At 37.0% G+C, this 19,311-nt stretch overlaps 1 protein-coding gene across 6 annotated transcripts in view; it reads right to left on the bottom strand.

Annotated features, from left to right (window-relative positions):
- Positions 1 to 19,311, bottom strand: part of LOC120516032 (sorbin and SH3 domain-containing protein 1) — a 164,083-nt gene that overhangs the window by 64,661 nt on the left and 80,111 nt on the right. For all 6 annotated transcript variants that reach the window (XM_039737462.1, XM_039737472.1, XM_039737479.1 and 3 more), the window contains 3 exons: positions 19,106 to 19,220; positions 15,092 to 15,175; positions 7,139 to 7,204 (listed from right to left, as the gene is read on the bottom strand). In XM_039737462.1, coding sequence (XP_039593396.1) covers positions 7,139 to 7,204; positions 15,092 to 15,175; positions 19,106 to 19,220 — 265 coding nt within the window. The remainder of the gene's footprint in view (positions 1 to 7,138; positions 7,205 to 15,091; positions 15,176 to 19,105; positions 19,221 to 19,311) is intronic.

Raw genomic sequence — 19,311 nt, 5'->3', positions numbered from 1 at the left:
GAATTTAATGGGTCTTGTATTTCCATTTGGCACCAGAGAGGTCCCAAATTTTCAGTCTTCATTTCAATCTATACTATTCAGAGACCAATTTAAGTCTTTAACCAAGTATCTGTCTTCATTAGACACTTAATTTCTGCTCTTATTCTGCACAGTTTAAAGACTTAATGTGATTCACATGTAGCATTGTAATGCAAAACTCTGTGATAGTTTCAACAGTGCAGAATTAATTTTTCTTCATTGAGATTTGTTATCCCCTTTTTATGTTGCCTATAAACATCTAATAGATAAGTTATTAGGTCCACATATATAGCCAGCTCCCCCAGACAGCCAATCATATCAGTGCAACTGCATACATACATGTACTACACAGACAAGATTATTCAGTTTACTTGTTCAGCCTAACAGAATGGCCAAGAACCCATAATCCAAGTGACATTGTTTGCAGTACAATGGCTGGCGCAAGATGGCATCTCAGAAACAGCCACTTGACCGGAAGTTTCAAATACAACATATTCTAACTAAGTTTGCAGAAATTGGAATAAATAACAAAGAGTAATAGCTCTATGCGCAGAAATAACTTGTTAATGACAGAACATGTTGAAACTCACTTAATCTAAAAACCACAAATACTCAGCTCTTTGCAGTAGTGGTGTGCAGAAGAGCATTTTCCATACATATAAGGTGTTAGATTTTGGAGTGGAAGGGTTACAGCAGCAGGTGACTACTCCGGCCAGCTCAGACCAGGAAAATACAGCTAAAGTTTGCATTTAATAACCAAAAACTGAACAGCACAGAATTGGAGAAGTGTCACCTGGCCTGATGAATCTAAATTTCTGTTGCAACAGAGTAGATGGAAGAGTCAGAATTTGGCATTACACTGTGAAGCTATGGAAGCTGCCTTGTATCAAAGGTACAGGCTGGTGGTAGTAGTGTAATGGTGCAGGGAATGTTTTCTTGTAATGTTAGGTCTGCTAATACCAACTGAGTGCTACTTGAATATCACAGCACTGCTGCCCAGCATGAGAATGTTTATAGTACGTTATGAATTTAGACTGTTCTGCTAGCATATGGGAATCTACCAGAGGCTACATAGGTGGACCTACTGTAATAAAGAGCAGAGCTAATACAGGCTAAATATAAATAAAAATATTATTGATTTAGCATGCAGTTTTGCTTGAAGTAACTTACAGTCAGCAATGCAGAGTCTTCATTTCTGCAATGTGACAACTGGCTAAAGCAGAGTTCTCAGTGTCAGACTGCGAGTTAAGTGGCAGAGTTGAATCTCTGGAAGGTCACAGTGTCTGCTTGCATTTAATCAAGTTAACAAATTTCACTTTCATAGCACCTTTGAAAAGTGTACCAGTCTTCTAGGCACTTTACAGCCATGCTTCTGTAATTTTCATATGCCCACAGTAACTTGAGAAGTTAAATAAGTCATTCATCATCATACAGAGAGCCAAGTGTTGGGGAACAAACCTTCTGTTTGTACTATGCAGCTCAATGCCTCAGCCACTTGTTGCCTCGCTAACTGAGTCAGTCTATTGAGAAGGGGTTTAATTCAGGTCTGTTTCACTTGGTGTGATTATCAGAAAGATGACTTCCAGATTCCTTAAAAAGTTAAGCACAATGTCAGGTCGGCCACCAAGTTTGTCAAATGTAGTTCTTGGATGGTCACAGTAGTTGCAAGCCCAAGCCACCAATTTCTTAACTGGCATCCAATTCATGTTGTTAATGAAATTTGTCTACCTTGTCTTGGCTCTCATTCACAACACTGAGGTTTTTCATTTGTCACCTCTAGAAAGATACTTATGATTTAGTATGCAGGAGTTAGTTCAGATTAGATTCAGATTTTGTCTTCATTTTAACTAGTTTCTTGATTGTGATGATTCTTAATTAAACATTTTTAAAGACTAGGACCAATTATCAGTGAGATACAAGGGTAGGTGTGCCACTGACTTTTAATTTAATTAACACTGCAGTACTGTATGTGTATTTGTTTCAAATTTCCTTAACAAAATAAATTATAATCTGATGTGTATAGATTGCTTGATTCAAACACCTAAACGCACTGCTATAGCCTTGAACTGAGTCCGAGACCCTAGTCAAAAAAAGGATGGGAACTAATTGTTGGGTGGGAGCTAATTATTTATTTTTATATTTATCTTTTTTGTTTTGATTTTAAAGCATATTGTTATATCTGTTATGTTATTTTTATTTGTTTGATTGAGCTGTGTGTTGTAATGTTTTTGCTTTTTTGAAAAGAAAAGCAAAAAAATAAAAACTATTTGAATCTGTAGCTACAACGACCTACTTTCTGAGTAATATCTTATCATTTAATAATAGTAATACATTTTATTTATATAGTTTATTAGTGGGTCTACTCATCTGACAGAATTATAGGATAGATGGGATGAATCTGGGACCAGAGAGGGCGATGTCTAAAGTGAAGGAAATCACAGATTTACAAAGCCCAACAAATTTAAATAGAAGAGCTGTCAAAAAGGGATACAAAGAAGCAAGAGGACTTCATTCAGAGCCACTGTGGCCTTCCAGGGGTGGGATATAGTGTACCGGACTTATACAATTCCCCATCTGAAGTCAATTTGGCCTTTTAGTTTCTTCCCATAAGGCACTCTGCCAACCAACTCAACTGTCAAATTTCCTTCAGTGATTTCACTTAACTAAAGTGGTTTACTTATTTAGCAGTTTATAAAAAATACCTTCATACAAATCATACTGTACACGTTCATTTATCCCAGAACACTTGGGAACATAACAGCTCCTGCTAACTCAGAAATTCTTACAGAATAACACCTAAAAACATTCTCACAACTTACCCTAAATGCAGATTTGATTTAATTTATTGAATGACATTTGCTTTACTCCTGGATTAGTGTTTCTCAAGTTTAGTGGTGTTGCACCATAACCACTGGTATTTAAACCCAATTTATTTAAAAAAAAAAAAAACAAAACACAGCTCATCTGACTTTAATTAAAATCAAAAGTAAACCGGGTATTTTTTTTTTTTTTTTTACCAAACTGAGTTTTTACCTTTCTAAGAAATGTTAATGTTTATTATATTCCAGCACCCCATGTATTATGCTAATGCTATACTTAGCCTCTTCAGAAGCTCCAGTTAGTTACTAAGCATACTGCTGATTGTCAATCAAAAAACCGAATAACACTTGAATATACAATATACAAGATATAATTATGCCACCGTGACCAGAGATGTAAACAACCATCTGTGTGTGCCAGGTGTCTGGTACAAGACAACAGACATGCTTGCATGGCTCTGGAATGTCCTTTTCATCAGTGTCAGACCACCTCATAAAACAAATGTATTCTACACAACAGTGAATTATTTTGTGTGAATGTTACTATAATTGTGATTAATAATTTATATTACTGCTTATCTGATTTTGAGCAAAGTGTTATTATACCCTTTATGTATAGCATTTCATACAGAAATCTTTAATGAAAGGTATGTCATAATTAAGGTTATCATTACAGTGATCCCTCGCTATATCGCGCTTCGACTTTCGCGGCTTCACTCCATCGGATTTTAAATGTAAGCATATCTAAATATATATCACAGATTTTTTGCTGGTTCGTGGATTTCTGCGGACAATGGGTCTTTTAATTTATGGTACATGCTTCCTCAGTTTGTTTGCCCAGTTGATTTCATACAAGGGACGCTATTGGTGGATGGCTTAGAAGCTACCCAATCAGAGCATGTATTACGTATTAAATAACTCCTCAATGATATACGATGTGCTTCCCGCGCGGTACTTGATTGTTTGCTTTTCTCTGTCTCTCTCACTCTCTCTGACATGCTCTGCGCTTGACGGAGGGGGTGTGAGCAGAGGGGCTGTTTGCACAGAGGCTGTTTTCCTAGAAGATACGGACGCTACTCTAAAAAATGCTGAAAGACTACCTTCACATTGCTCCCTTCTTTGCGGCTGCTTTATTAAAAGCCCAACAGCACGTATTGATTTTTTGATTGTTTGCTTTTCTGTCGCTCTCTCTCTCTCTCTGACATTCTCTGCTCCTGACGGCGCTTCTTTGAAGAGAAGATATGTTTGCATTCTTTTAATTGTGAGTAAGAAGTGTCATCTCTGTCTTGTAATGGAGCACAATTTAAACTTTTGACTAAAGGGTGTTATTTCCTATCTAGAGGGCTCTAATAATGTTAACAGTGTGGGAGAGTTTATAAGGGCTTAAAATATATAAAAATAACCATACAAACATATGGTTTCTACTTCGCGGATTTTCACCTATCGCGGGGGGTTCTGGAATGCATCCCCCAGGATCGTGGAGGGATTACTGTATTGCTTTTGTTAATTTTGTTATTTCCCTTCCTTATTTGTTTACAGATTAGTTCAGTTGGACATGAACCACTACAATGGAGGAGGTTATTCAGAGAAAAACAACTAGGCCGAAAACGTACATAAATACATCAGAGTGCATGGGGGCAAATTTAAAGTTATAGGCCTACTTATTGGGAGTACCAATTGCTGGCACAGTATAAGAAATAAAGTAATACAACCATGGGTTCACAGGGCTCTTATTGTCACTTGTACAGAGTAAGGTGAAATTCTAACTTCCATGTGCTGATCAACACATAACATGCCACATCCCTTAAACATCATGAATAGTGAGTAGAGCCACCTTACCTCAAAACTTCTGTTTTCCTTACCTGAAATAACAGTCTGACATTGCAAAAACTAGGGAAAAACTTGCAATAGGAGGTTTTTTTGATAATATAAGTAAATCTGCCAAGGGGGTAAGCAATATTTACTTAACAAGATTTCTTTAAATAAACTAAATAATTATAAACATAGACTTCTTGATAAGTCAATAAATCTTACAATAAGGAAGATTTAATGGGTAGACAAAAAAAAAACTTTTCACTTGCTTAGATTTCATTTTTTTGCAGCGTTATACCTAGTACAATAAGTAGATTACTGAGGACCACAGTTTTGGTACTGTATAACTTGTCACTGTATCTACAGTGGGATGTCACCCAGTCTGTGGCTGGTTTCTGAAGTTCTCCAGATATTGCTGAGATAGGCTCTGGCCCTACCACAATCCTAAGATGGATTTGATAACAGGAGGAGGATGATGATTATTTGTTTTCTTCCCCGTCTTCTATAGAGTGCTTTCAAATACAAAAAATCTTGGGCAATGATATACAAGTTTGGTCCTTGGCCACCACAAGGACTACAAATCATCACTGCCACCACCACACGGAGGCTAATTAATGATAATAAATGATCAATGTGAGTATTGATTTTTATTTTTATTAGTTCTCCAATTACCAGGATTTCCCCTTTATAAGTTTATTATCATTGATCTATACTGTTTTTCTCATTTTGTTTAGTCTCTTAAACTGTGACGGATCACTTTTTAAAAATATAAAAGAAAAATACACAGATGTGAATGACCATTTCTTAAACAGTTGCACAATGATTGTTTATGAAGTTCTAAATAGATCTCAAATAAGAATTATCTGTAAGCTTACAAGAATAAATACAGTCATGCTATCAAAAATTGTACACTGCAACAATAAATTAAGTAATGTTTTTTATACAAATCATGAATTACTGACTGATCAAAAGATGTAACCACAGTGTTCTTGTAAAAGCAAACTTGGTTACACATGGAGTATAGGTTGATTTCCCCTTAGAAAGTTCAAATAATATAAATTTGCATTTATTTTATTTTGCTGTATTGGCCATTTAAATTGCAAAGTGATTGTTTTCAACAATGGAGGAAGTAAGAAAGCAAAATCTCTACCCATAGGTCTAAAGGAGTTTTAGGTATAAAACACATCATTTAGATATATTGTGAAAATACAAAATACAACCTGTTGGGAATTTAGTAAGTGAAAAGGCAGCACAAGTAAAAGATTTAATTTGGAAAACAACAAAAAGTGCCTTTTGTTTGCGCAACTGGTTAAGCTTAGTTTTCCCTGCCAATACAGAACTAAGACAGAGTGTTTTTCAAAAGTGGGTAACTCTCACTGTGACTCTTGATCTCCTCCCAAAGAAAAGAAAATGTCATGGTTCCAGATCTGAAATGGAGCACCTCTTGATTAACTACTATAGTTTATCACAATTTATGGCTTTTTCTTTTAACTGCACACCTGTTAACTTCCAATTTTAAGTTGGTCCTGTTTGAGTGTGGGTGTATGCATGATTGGATGCTGTGATGGACAAGCATGTCTGGAGTTCCAGCCCTGTGCCTGATGCTGCCAGGACAGGCTTTGGTCCACACGTGATCCTCAAGTGGACTGAGTGGGTTTGAAGATAATACGCATCTTCATTTATTTAGACCTACTGAAAGTTTTTTAAAACTATTTTCTAAAGATAAAGCTATAAACTTGGTTTGAAAACTTGGCAATTTGAAGATATAAATGTTGTGGAAAGGCTGAATGAGGAAGAAGCGCTACAGAGTCTGCAGTTGATGGAGCACAGCTTGCACATAATTACAGTATGGTACTTGGATACTTCTTCATTATACAGTTGGCCAGAAAGAAACAGGGATCTTCTGTTAGCTGTTTGTTACCATCAGAGCTGGGGATAATATCTAATGAGTAAGTGAAAACTGCTCTGTATTTGAAGGAGAACAAAAGACTGAGAAAAGCTAACTGTAAGTACAGGTTCCTCAAGATGTTAAAAAGAATCACCACGAGCCAGGTAGGAGAAGGTTAGTGGGACGATCTTGGTAATTTGCTTGCTCTGGACTTCATTTATGTTATAACGTGTACTGAATCTTAACTAGATGGCTGTCATCTTTTCTGAGATATGTAAGCATGTGGTACAGAACAATAGATCAAGCAGCAGCCAGCCAAAGCTGCAACTTGTGGGCCCCCTTGTATTTGATCTACAGATGCTGCACAGAAGACATAACATAATGCTGCTCTCTGTAAAAATAAAGCTTGAAACATCATATCTTGTTCAAGAAATCAAATGACTAGGAATTTCTTCTTTAACTAAGAAATTGTTAGAATAAATACCAGCAAAATCAGCCAGTGTATCAGCCACATATCCACACTCACAAGCACAAAGCAAAGCGGCGCGAGGACAGGAAAAACACAAGGATCACAAGCATGAGGCGGGCAGAGGAGTGTTACCTGTCTATCCTCCAGCGAAAGAATAGAGCAATCGCCTGGAGTATAATCCCAGATCTTTTTTGGAGGCTGATGGAAAGCAGAGGAGGAAATGAGGAAAAGGACAAGAAAATAGAGGAGACATCACCAGAAGAATGAAAATTCATTGAGGAAGACAGGCAGATGAGGTAGGGAATTCTGTTAGACACAAGAGTTTCACACTGTTCCACAAGTTTTGACGGGGCAAGATGGGCACAGGTAATTCCAAAATTCCAGTGTTAGCGTTATCCTCCTGCCTCCCCTGTCAATCGTAAACTCCTATTCAGAGATCTTACACCCCGACTTTTATCTACTCCATATTTATGTCTCGGCTCTAGATTTTTTTATATTGTCCTTTCTTCTGTTGTCTACAGTGTATACACGTAACTATACATTTCTGTTACTGTGTGTTATTCTTTTGAGTGAACACTCTCTTTACACCAAAATATATTAAACCCTTTCATTCTTCCTCAGAGTCTTACATAAAAGCTGACTACAATCAAGACACAGTGCTGTGTTTTACATGGTTGTTAATTATATCTATTATGTAGCATCAGTATTTCAGGGTGGAGAATGGTGTCATTTTCACACCTTGACCTATTCATTGCTTACCGCCTGATTTTAAAAATCTACCTAGAGAGATCATAGTGACATGTAAGTATAAAGGACAATCATTAAGCACATAAAGCTCAAGCATGGTGGGAAGAAAAAATGAGGGCTTCTTATCAGCAGACCTGCATAAAGTGGCAGATTCATGAAAACAGTTCTCAGGAGCCCAAGTTCAACTAGCAGGAGGCCATCTGAAAATTTGCTTATCTTATGTTCAGTTATGTGCATTTACTGTATATCCAGGTTTGAACCTTGTTATGCAGCACACTGTAGAAAATGCTAAATTAATATCTATTAAAAAGATTGTATCAATAATTGAAATGTTAATGCAGTTATGACTGTAGAAACATAAAGCATTGCTTCATGGGCTTTTCTATGCTATTTAATAGTTTTTTGAGTTTTATACATGCATATTATGGAAAATACTTGCACCTAGTCCAGGGTTGCTTTCCACCTTGCTACCCTTTAAACCTGCTCTGGAATAAATAGGTTCAGAAATGAGTAGAGAGAATTGTTTATTGGTAGGTGTTCTCAGTGTGGTAAATTCAATTAAAACATGATTAAAGCATTACAAAACTAGGTACAGTGTTTCATGATTATTGTAATAATGTTAACTTCTTTGGAAGGCAATGATCATGCTTACTACAGATGATATATATAAAAAAGAAAGATTCTATTTGATACTAGGACTGTAATTTGTATGCTTTACCCAAGCTTATATGTTTTCTGTTTTGGTTGTCTCACCGTTCTATATTGAGTTTCCATTTATTTTGTAATGTAACTTATCATGCTCTGCATAAAACTGAATGCCATTTTTGTTTTTAATAATTACTATTTTCAAGATTGCCCTTGCCCACTCCTGCTGGGCTCACTAAGGTATCAATTGTAAAGTCTGTCATTAGCCACGCCGGCAGTGTGTGAAGCAGATGGTGGGTTGGGAGGGGGGAGCATTATACTTCTGAGGAGGAAGACCCCCTGTCCAGGCATCCATACTATAAGGGATATTTATTGCAGGCAGGATAAAGTTACTTGAGGGAGAAAAGGTAGGTGGGTAGGAATGGGAAAGTCTGCAATAAAAAAAGCAAGGAAGATCGAACCAGAGAACCATACATACCACTTTGATAAAGGGCTGCATTTCCCACGCAGCAATGTGACAAGAAAAAACTGTTACTTTTCTTGTTTTGCACACACAAAATATCTGCTCTTCATAAACAGTAGGACATGTGGCACCTTGGCACTATCTACTATGTTAGCTGTATAGGAATAATTATGAAGATCAAGGGATAAGTATGTATCTTCCAAGCAAAAGATACCGTCGAGTATCACAAAAGATCAGTTAATTTTCCAAAATATGAGAAGAGTGTTGTACTCGCACATGCCAGTAAGATACACTACTGTGTTTTTTTTTTATTACTTTGATTCAGCTTCTGACATTTTATTCTTCACTTCAAGTTGGCAATATCAGGAAGTTTCTTCACTACCTCAGCATTTAGACAGAGTGAGTGAGCAGGGGAGCTTAAGAAGCATATTTCTTTGCACTAAATAATGTATGTAAATCAAAGTAATTATTAATGCCATGTTGATATCAAACTGTGTACCATATTTTACCCATTTGTGCCATTTAAACTTTAGTAATTTGCCTTCATTTTTTGTATTATTAATATCATCCTGTTTGATTCACCCCCCTTATTTTGGAGGGGATAGGATGAAGAAAGGAACAATTTAGTTATTTTCTAACAGTATGAAGCACAAAACCTGAATGTTCGTTACTTGCCCGGATAGATTATAAATGCCAGTGGCTTACTCAGTCTTCATTTATGGAGGATTTGTGATGTGGTCAAGGAAACAGAGAAATGGAGTCGAAATCCGACTTTAGAAGCCAAAAATAACAGTGTTTATGTTTTTAGTCAGTTTTCAGTATCTTGGCAAATTCTTTTGTGAGAAAAGGCTTTATTTTTAGTTTGAGTTTGATTGTTCTGGCTGTAGTATGCAGAAAATGTTACTAATTAGTAGTACATCACTGTGATTTATATTTTACCTGATACTGCAAAAATACTTATGTGTTACTATGTCTGCATATTTTACCCAAAGATTTCGCTTGCACATACACCCACAGAAAACTATTTTGGTTTGTACTGGGAATATGAGACACTGTATGAGCTGCAGAATGAGGACATTTTGAAATGTAAACATCCAAAGAAGCACTAGAAGACAAGATAAGAAGTGAAGACCAGGCACAACTTGCCAGAATATTTGGGGTACTAAGAGAATGAATGACATGAAATATGAATTTCATCTCTTTTTGGGTAAATACTGGACATGATAAAAAGGAGGTTAGTGTTATCTACTGCCCCTTAATGGTTTAACATCAGAATGCTGTCTTTTTGGAAGCCACTTAAGTCTTTGGGCCTTTTTCATTTCCGGGCCAATCCACTTGAACCCTGCTAGAGATGCAAACCCTGAACCAAACTAAGTGCTGCTGTCCTCAAATGTTGAAGCGGTTTGTCCTCCACTGCCTGTTGTGAGATGTGCAGAGGTGTTTTTGGGCTAGCATTAGGCTGAAGATAAAATACCCAATTTTGAATGGACTGTGTGGCAATGTATGAACAAGCTCAATGCAATTTAAAAAACTAACTATATTCCAGATGTAATGTCCCCATTCCACATCTCTTTCTGTGCTGCAGTTAGTATCTCACTTAACTGTTAGTCTACCTATACTTATTGCATTTCCTTTTCAAAAACAACCATTGCTTATTAAGAAGTGGATATAGTGGTACATAAGTACCAAAAATTCAGCTTCATACCAAAATCCAACTTACTGCAAGGTGTTCCACAGCCTAAGCCAAAGGTCCTCAGTCAACCAATATACAGTATACTAGTACACTGTGTATATCACAGCATCTTTGATTAATAAAAGACAAACACTAATCTGCAGCAAAACAATTTTGACAAATCAAAAAGATGACAGAATTGTACAGATAAAATGGTAGTATATTACTCAGCATTTTTTAGTATTACAAAATGCATTAATGTGGTGTTTAACAAAATGTGCATTCTGTCAAAACGTAAATGTATAGACTCTAACCAAAACCTAACCTTAAGTCAAGAAAGTGTGTTTTATTTATTTTTAATTTATTTTTACAAAGCATTTATATAAGTGGAAACCACTGATAGGCAATAGTTCTTCAAGGCATTTGTGCACTATAATTTTATGAACACCTGATATATGTATATTTTTTTCCTTTCACAGATTGTGCAATTTGCCAGGCTATGACAGTTCAGACAGATACGGATATGATCTCAGTTTTGAAAAAACTGAGAACAGCGTCCATGGATGAAACGTTTTGCTGTGTACTTCAATTTAGCACTAAAGTATGTCACCCTTTGCAAGTGTCAGCTTTAGAATAAAGATAATAGCCTTCAAACTGTCACACTAGACAACCTGTGCATTATTTACTGTGAGCCTGGGGAAGAAAAAGAAAGCAAAGGTAGCAGAATTTAGATGGAACAGATCTGTTACTTAACAGAGCCTGCACAGCTTTGCAGTTGTAATTTCATGATTTGCCAATTTTCTGTGTGCAACTGGTTTGTGTATGATATATTAAGACAAATCCATAAAGCTCAGTAAACAGTTGTTAATCTGTTCCAATAAAAATGATACTAACCTAGATTTACAGTACCTTCAGGAAATACTCAGACCCCATGTTTTTTTTCACATTTTGCTATGCTGCAGCCTTGTAGTAAAATCACCGCTATTCAATTTTTGCATAAATCAAGAAACACTCAGAATCAAAGAATGACAAAGCGAAAACAAAATTTTAGAAATATTTGAAAATTTATTAAAAATTTAAAAAGCTGAAATATTCCATTCATACCAGTATTCAGGCCCTTTTCTTAGTTTTTTGTTGAAGCCCCTTTAGCAGCGATTCCAACCTGGAATCTTCCTGGGTATGACACAACCAGCGTTACACACCTTGATTTCTATAGTTCTTCTCTGCAGACCCTCTCAAGTCTGGGTTCTGGCAGGGCTACATAAGAAAATTCTCAGAGTGGTTCCTAAGCTACTCCTGTGTTGTCTTTGTTTTGTGGTTAGAGTCACTGTCCTGTTGGAAGGTGAACCTTCAGCCCAGTTTGAGGTCCAGAGCATTCTTGAGCAGATTTTCACCAAAGAGTACTTTGTTCTTTTCAGCATTCCCTCAACCCTAACTAGTCTCCCAGTCTGAAAAACAACCCCACAGCATGATGGTGACACCTCCATACTTCACTGTTGGAATGGCATCATAGAGGTGATGAGCAGTGTCTGGCTTCTTCCAGGTGTGATAATTAGAACTAAGACCAGACAGTTGAATCTTGGTTTCATCAGACCAGAGAATCTTGTTTCACATAGTTTCAAGTCCTTTGGATGTCTTCATGTGTTGTAAGGCCACTTTGCCATAAAGCCCTGATTTCTGGAGTACTGCAGTGGTAGTTGTCCTTCTGGCAGTTTTTTCATCTCCATACAGGTTCCCTGTGACATTTCAGGTTCTTGGTTACCATGATCCTTCTTTCCTGACTGCTCAGTTTGGCTGGGAGGCCAGTTCTAGGAAGAGTCATAGTTGTTACAAACTTGTTCCAATCATGTAGACCACTGTTTTCTTGGGGATCTTCAATGCTGCATTAATGTTTTGTAGTCTTCTCCAGATCTTTGCCTTGATGCAATCCTCTTTCTAAGCTCTACAGGCAATTTCTTCAACTTCTTGGCTTGTTTTTTGCTCTAATATACATTATCATTTGTGGTATCTTATACACACAGGTGTATGCTTTTCCTAATTATGTGTAATCAATTGAATTTTTGACAGGTAGACACCACACAAGGTTAAGAAACATTTTAACAATGATCAATAGGGTCTGAATACTTGTAGCAAAGTGATATTTCAGTTTTATATTTTAAGAAATTTGCAAAAACTCCTAAAATCCTGTTTATTTCAGCATAAGGCTAAAACATAAGAAAATGTGAAACGTGAAAGGGTCTAAATGCTTTGCTAAGGCACTGTAAATCAAATGCTGCAATAATAAGATTAAATTGTCCATGAACTGGTATGTGTGTATATTATTGTGAGGCTTGTAGTGGCACTTGGAACATCTGGATAGATAATTTTGCATGTACCAACTTATAATACATGCTTGCCCCCCTCCTCCATGAACACAGGTACTTTTAGTATATACTCTATATTGTTGTAGCTATGTGTGAGTGTATGTGTTTTCCTATTTCAACTTGAAATGCAGATTGAAACTTTCAATATTGTTAAGCTTTTCAACATATTTTAACCGTTTTGGCAAAAAGCATTTTAAAAATGTTGTTTTGCACAGCTAGAAATCAAAAGTCTTACATAGTCTCCAAGGGACAAGTTTCTGAGGCAACCTTTCAGATGTTTTTCCAAAATGCCCTTTATGCTGCATTCTTCGTGAGTTTGCCTCTGCTTTTCTGTACAAGTTTTTACTTCTTTTTCAAATGTGTGGAAGAATTCTGAGCATTTTTCAGTTACAATGTAATCACATTTATATGTATTCATTGTGCAATAACAATCGGACCATATGACCCAAGGTAATGTGCAGTACAGCAAAGATGGGATGGCAGGTAGCGAAGCAGTTCAGAAGTGATTTGAGTTTAGGAGGTTGGACTCTTGAACACCAAAAAATCTTAAATACTGTTGCATCAGTAGCTTCCTGTATTTCATCATACTTACTTATTGTATGTTACTTTTCCACAGTGGCTAACTGGACATACAAATTTTTACTACACACTCAAAAATGGGTATGTTGTTATTCCTAAACAAAGGAGCTAATTCGTTTTTCTTTCAAATTTAAAGAGGATAGTGTGATAGAAGGTCTGGTAGCTGGCGCAATTCCAAACCATTTCATTAGTGCATTAAAGGAGCTGGATTGTATGACACGCTAGCTGGTTAGGCACTGGCAATAACACTATTACCAGTGACATGACATTACCACCAACACACACTCACACGGCTAGTTGCCAATTAACCAAACCTGTATACATTTGGGGAAGTGGCACATTAGTGCCAACAACAGTGATCTATTATATGGACAGATCTATATGTTGGAGCATCCTCTGGTGTCAGGCTCAGATCACAATTAAACAGGGCTCATTGAATATTAAAAAGTTTAGTGTAATACTGCATCTTTATGAAGAGTGGATCACTGAACACGTTAGTCTGGAGGGATGAGGAAAGAGGAATCTTTACACCCTATTAACTCTAACTAGACTTAATTAATGCTTCCAAGTGAATTCAATCACTTATCTATTAAAACACTTACTCCCTCTTGCAATTCAATTCCATGCTGGAGAGCTTTCACACTACCATCATCTATCAAAAGATGTTTATATTCATATTATTGACTGTTAATAAGTGTCCCCTAGGTGTCACATAATTAGTTCTAGTGAACCCTGCCATTATCAGCTGCTTGTCTTATCGTGTGTCTGCCTATCTGTCCCTTCTTGTGCTCACAAGAAAAGGAGAATGAGGGAGTTCTTCTCCTTCACCTGTTACGTTTGTCCTCAAGTACAGCAACTTCTTAGTCCCTCACACTCTCAAGCTAATGAGTTGGTTATGGGGTAAACAACTGTGCTATCACTTATACCACTTCATTTCCTGAGACACACAGAAACAATACTGTTTTTCAGTATTTCTTTTACAAGGGAGGCTTTTAAAATATAACCAATTAATTATCATGTTACTTCTGGACAACCAGGGAATCATGACATTCCATGTTAATCAGAGAGGTGTAGACACAATCTCTTTCTCTCCTAGGCCTACCGGCATGAATGTGTTTGTTTTCATTTCATTCGCAGTTTTAAAGCAGGAAATCTCAGATGTATCTATATTTCAGTTCACATTACACTTAAACATAAATGTGATGTGTAACTGGAATTGAGAAAAGATTAAGCAAAAAAAATAATAAAACATCGGAATTATTAAGGTAGTGAGTAACAGCGTAGTGTTAGCACTGTTTTGTTTTAAATCTATAGGTGATGTTCATGTTAGGAAATATCACATCTGAACCAGTAAGAATCACAACACTATCGCCTAGACAATAAGACAACTTTGGACATTTTTTCGTGCTTACTCCAGCTACAGATATGAGGGGATAATAAGCTGAAGGGAATCAAAAGTTGTCTGACTATACATGTGCTGGAGTCTGAAGAGGAGTGTGCATAGGGGTAGGATTGACTTCTTTGACCAGTTCACAAGGAAGGGTGTGGTGGGGTAGGAGTTCAGACACATGGGGTTAATCGTTAAGCCACAGCATACAGCAGGAAGCAAAACTTACCGGTCTTCCAAACTCCATCTCTGAAAAGAATTTATACCAAGGTTCATTCTCTAAATCTATTTCTTCTGGGCTTATATCCCGAGTCTATAGGGGCAGTAAGAGAAAAGGTGGAGGAGAAAAGGAAAAGATTGAGTACAGAAGAGCACAGAAAGAGGATGCAGCTTACAAAAAAAAAACAGCATTATGGTCTACAGTATAAAAAAGGGACAGAAAAAGAGACAAAGAGACTTAGAGAAATAGTGGATACACAGCACACCACTCCACATTTGCGTGGGTTTCAATGAAATGGCCTGGACACAGGAGGAAAACATCTAAAACCTGTCTTCTCCTAAGATAATTGTTTACAGGTTACGGCGAGACACCATATATAGTGCTTTTCTGCATTACATCAGAACTGACAGAGAGCTGCTCACATGTTACGGCGGGTATGCATTCTAGCAGACAAAAGACTCTTCAGATAATAAGAGTGCCGATCCACAGAGAACTATTCAGGTATTAAAGTGGGGCACTGAAGACAGGGATGGCCTAAAAATGCAGGGTAGCTTACAGACAGAGTTACATGTTAGTGGTCTGCTTCAGACTGACAGCCTTGTGAATTACAGTGGGGTGCTATAGACAAAATGTTCCAAAAGCAAAACAGAGGGTCAAAAGACAAACATTTCCAGGTATCATAATGGAGTACTACAGAATGACCATCAAGAATGCCCAACAAGACACTAGTGAATGACCCTCAAATATTGCAGTGATGTACTATCCATACAGGGCTTCATGGAAATTGGATAACATTTTATTTTATATTAGAGTGCCTGAGTAAGAGAAGTAATCTGCTCAGATAAAACATTTAAAAATGGCTAACACAGCTGCATGTAGATTTAAAACTATTGAATAAAACTCAAAAGAAATTACAAATTAGCTTTTCATTAAAGTAACTAAGAAACAGGTTTAAAATATTTTCCCCTCAAAAATCAGAAAACAAAAATATATAACCGTTCTTAGACTTTACACAATAAAGGAAAAAAAATGTAAACAGTAAGGAAGCTTAAAATCACTTTGAATACAACACAGACACAAACCCAATGCAATTTTTAATATGAATATCAAAAATAGACAAAAAAAGTTTCCCTAATTCACAATGAGACACAGGCTCTCACAGTATTAAAGTACAGAACAATAATTATTGAGGTGCACTGGCTGAATGACTTGCTTTTATCAAAATATTTCTTCTTTCTTCATATAAGCAATAACAATTTTAAACAATTTAGTATAGAATGTTGGCTATATGGCTATACAGGGTGCATGATGGTGCAGTAGTTAATGCTGCTGTCCCCATATCTCATTTCCCAGAGTGAAGTGATGTGTGAATACTGGCCTGGACACTGCATCTACCCAGGGTTTGTCCTTTAGGTACTAGTGGTTCTGTATGTATAGAACCAATAGGCATGCCAAGTTGACTGGCAATTCTATACTGGCCCATTCATTATTGGTGTGGTTGTGTGTGGTAATGGGCTGGTATCCCATACACACTTAGTTCCTACCTTGAGCTTTGTGCTGCTCATTATAATTTTAAAATTGGATTATGCAGGCTGAGGGAGTTATAGGCAGAGTTGTAACCACTGCCATCTGAGAGCATCTGAATCGGTGTTTGGTTCTAGGCTGTCCATGGGTGTCCCCTCATAATAAAAAAATACATGCTGTCAAGTTAATTAGTGATTGAAAATAGTGTGTGTGCTCTGTAATGGATGCACTCTCCAACGGACTTGTTTTTGTTTTATGTCCATGGCTGCTAAGATGTAAAAAAAGGTACATTCTTTTTTGTAATGTTTGCAATTCACATTTGTAGGTGTTACCACACTTTTAATGCAGCAATATACCAACAGGATGTAGATCTTTGGTTGTAGTAATGTTTTTACTTTTTCCACTATGTCTTGAAACACAGATTTACCGATGCAGGATAGTGTCCAAGCAACTAAGAAACTACTAAAGGCATTTTAAAACAATGGGCATACTCTGAGTTATATAATAGTTAAAAGCAAAATGGAGAAAATGGTAACAAAAGGAACAGACAGCTTTTTTTGTTGTTCACAAGCAATCTGGAAAAGTCATTTTAAAATTCTGCTATGGCACTCTGAGCTTATCAAATCCTTCTGGTAAATGTTACAAGTGATATATGAGCTATAGTATGAAGAACTCCAAATCTGAGCAAGTTTTAATTTGATCTTCAAGTAAGGTTTACAGAACTGATTTTTTAAATCAAATATTCAAAACCATTCACAGGGAAGTCAATCCCCTGCCTCACTGGATGTAACTCCTGTTAAAGGAGTGAAGTCAGCAAAATGCACGGACTGCATGCTTCTGGTCAAGTGAAGGGCATATCCAATAGCTGCAGATAATTTATGATCAGAAGGTCTGATTGTGGGTCAACATCACCTTCATATTTTAATGTTTTTCCTCCTCTACATCATGTTTTTATAATCTTGGTGTGACACTTTAATGTCAGAATAGTGCTTTTTTTGCCTGATTTTATCATCACTGTAAACATGAAATATGTCACATCAATCTAGATTGATTCTGGAAATTTTGTAACATATGCATCTACATCCCTGGATTATAGCAGAGTATGGCCTTGTGAGGCATTTGCACAACAATGGACTGTAGAGCCCTGGCAAGGATAACCGTAAATAGGGCTATAAAGTTAAGAGGGGCAACCAGCTAAACATTTAGGAAGCAGAGTCTAGCAATCTTATAAACTCAGCAACACTCACTTGTTTTGTTAGAGGAATTCAGGAACGACCAGACATTTAAATTACACTTCCATTATGCACATTCATTTACTTTGGTTGATGCTAAAAAGAGGTGCAAGTCATTAAGTATATTAAATAATTATTACCATTCCAATGCAGTGCAAACACATGGATGTTAAGCAATCCACTCAAGGCCATGCTGTAAGCAGTTGACCTTAGCGTACCTTGTCCCAAGGCACTTTGCTGGTACAGTACAACTGCTTCCACGTTTCTACACAGTAAGCAATAGCAGGTTAGCTACCTCTCTCAGCCAACGCTGGGGATTTATTCTGCAATTGTGTTTTATAGGGACAAAATGTCTACATCTAGAGTCATGAACTGGCAAAGTAACTATGCAAATTAAAAGCTCACAGGATGGTCTACTCTTTCTATACTGTAAAGCTCTGTGTGCTATTTTAAGAATAATGACAGCAAACCTCAAAACTGACTAAAATCTCCAAATGAAGAATGAATACTACTACAATTTGAGGGACTGCTTTTTCTTTGTTTTCCTCTAAACAAAAATACATATAAAAACACATATATACACTGCATATCTATCAAACTATGCACTATAAATATACCCATGTACAGTATACAAAATAATATAAAATAACATAATCTGTTCCTTCTGATAGAGCAACAATAACATTAATAAAAGAAAAGCTACCTACAAAAAAAATATTACTTATAAAAATTCATGCATGAAAATGGAAGGCACCTTGCAGTTTAGTGATCAAGTCGCCTGAATGATAATTCCCCTTGACCTTTTGTACATTTTATGAATATCATGTCTGACATACTTACGTTTGTAGGAGGACTAAACCTGTAAAATACAAAGCCTACACATCCCGAAGCAATGGGCTCTACGTCAGGAACCCTAGCAGCTGTAGTACTCCTTGAAGAACAATCCTGGACAATTTAAATTTCACAAGATGCAATGGAACACAAGCAGCGCAGAAAGCCACAAATTGAAACCCTGAAACAACGCACAGTGAACAGGGATCTGCGCCATCAAATCCACTGTGAGGCAGGAACCAAAACTGGGACAAGTATCAACAAATTAGCACAGTCCTCATGCAAGCAGCACCGCTGAGGAGCCGATGGCACTATGCTACTGTGTCTGTTGTGCGAGGACCTTGCCAAGCGACGTTCCACTACATTAGTCAAGCTGAGGTACATACATAATGCAAACAGCAAATGATCAACAGCAGCTTTTTTTCACACACGGTACCGTTTTCTCGTGGTTCAGCACTGAAGATTTGCCCGGTTCATATTCAAAGATACTCCTTGGCTCTGCACGGTATTTCCTGGTATCAACCTTCTTATCTGAAGGCTCCCACTCGTTCCTGTGAGGAAGAGAAAGCAATTAAGTATGAACTTGACAGTTGCCATGGAAACTGATTTTTTTTTTTTTGGGCCACTGAGCCTCCCCGTTCT

This window comes from Polypterus senegalus, chromosome 1 (genome assembly GCF_016835505.1).
Source record: "Polypterus senegalus isolate Bchr_013 chromosome 1, ASM1683550v1, whole genome shotgun sequence".
In the NCBI taxonomy this organism is placed as follows: Eukaryota; Metazoa; Chordata; class Cladistia; order Polypteriformes; family Polypteridae; genus Polypterus; species Polypterus senegalus.
The sequence above is the reverse complement of the archived record's forward strand: the minus strand, read 5'-3'. Positions and strand labels throughout refer to the sequence as shown.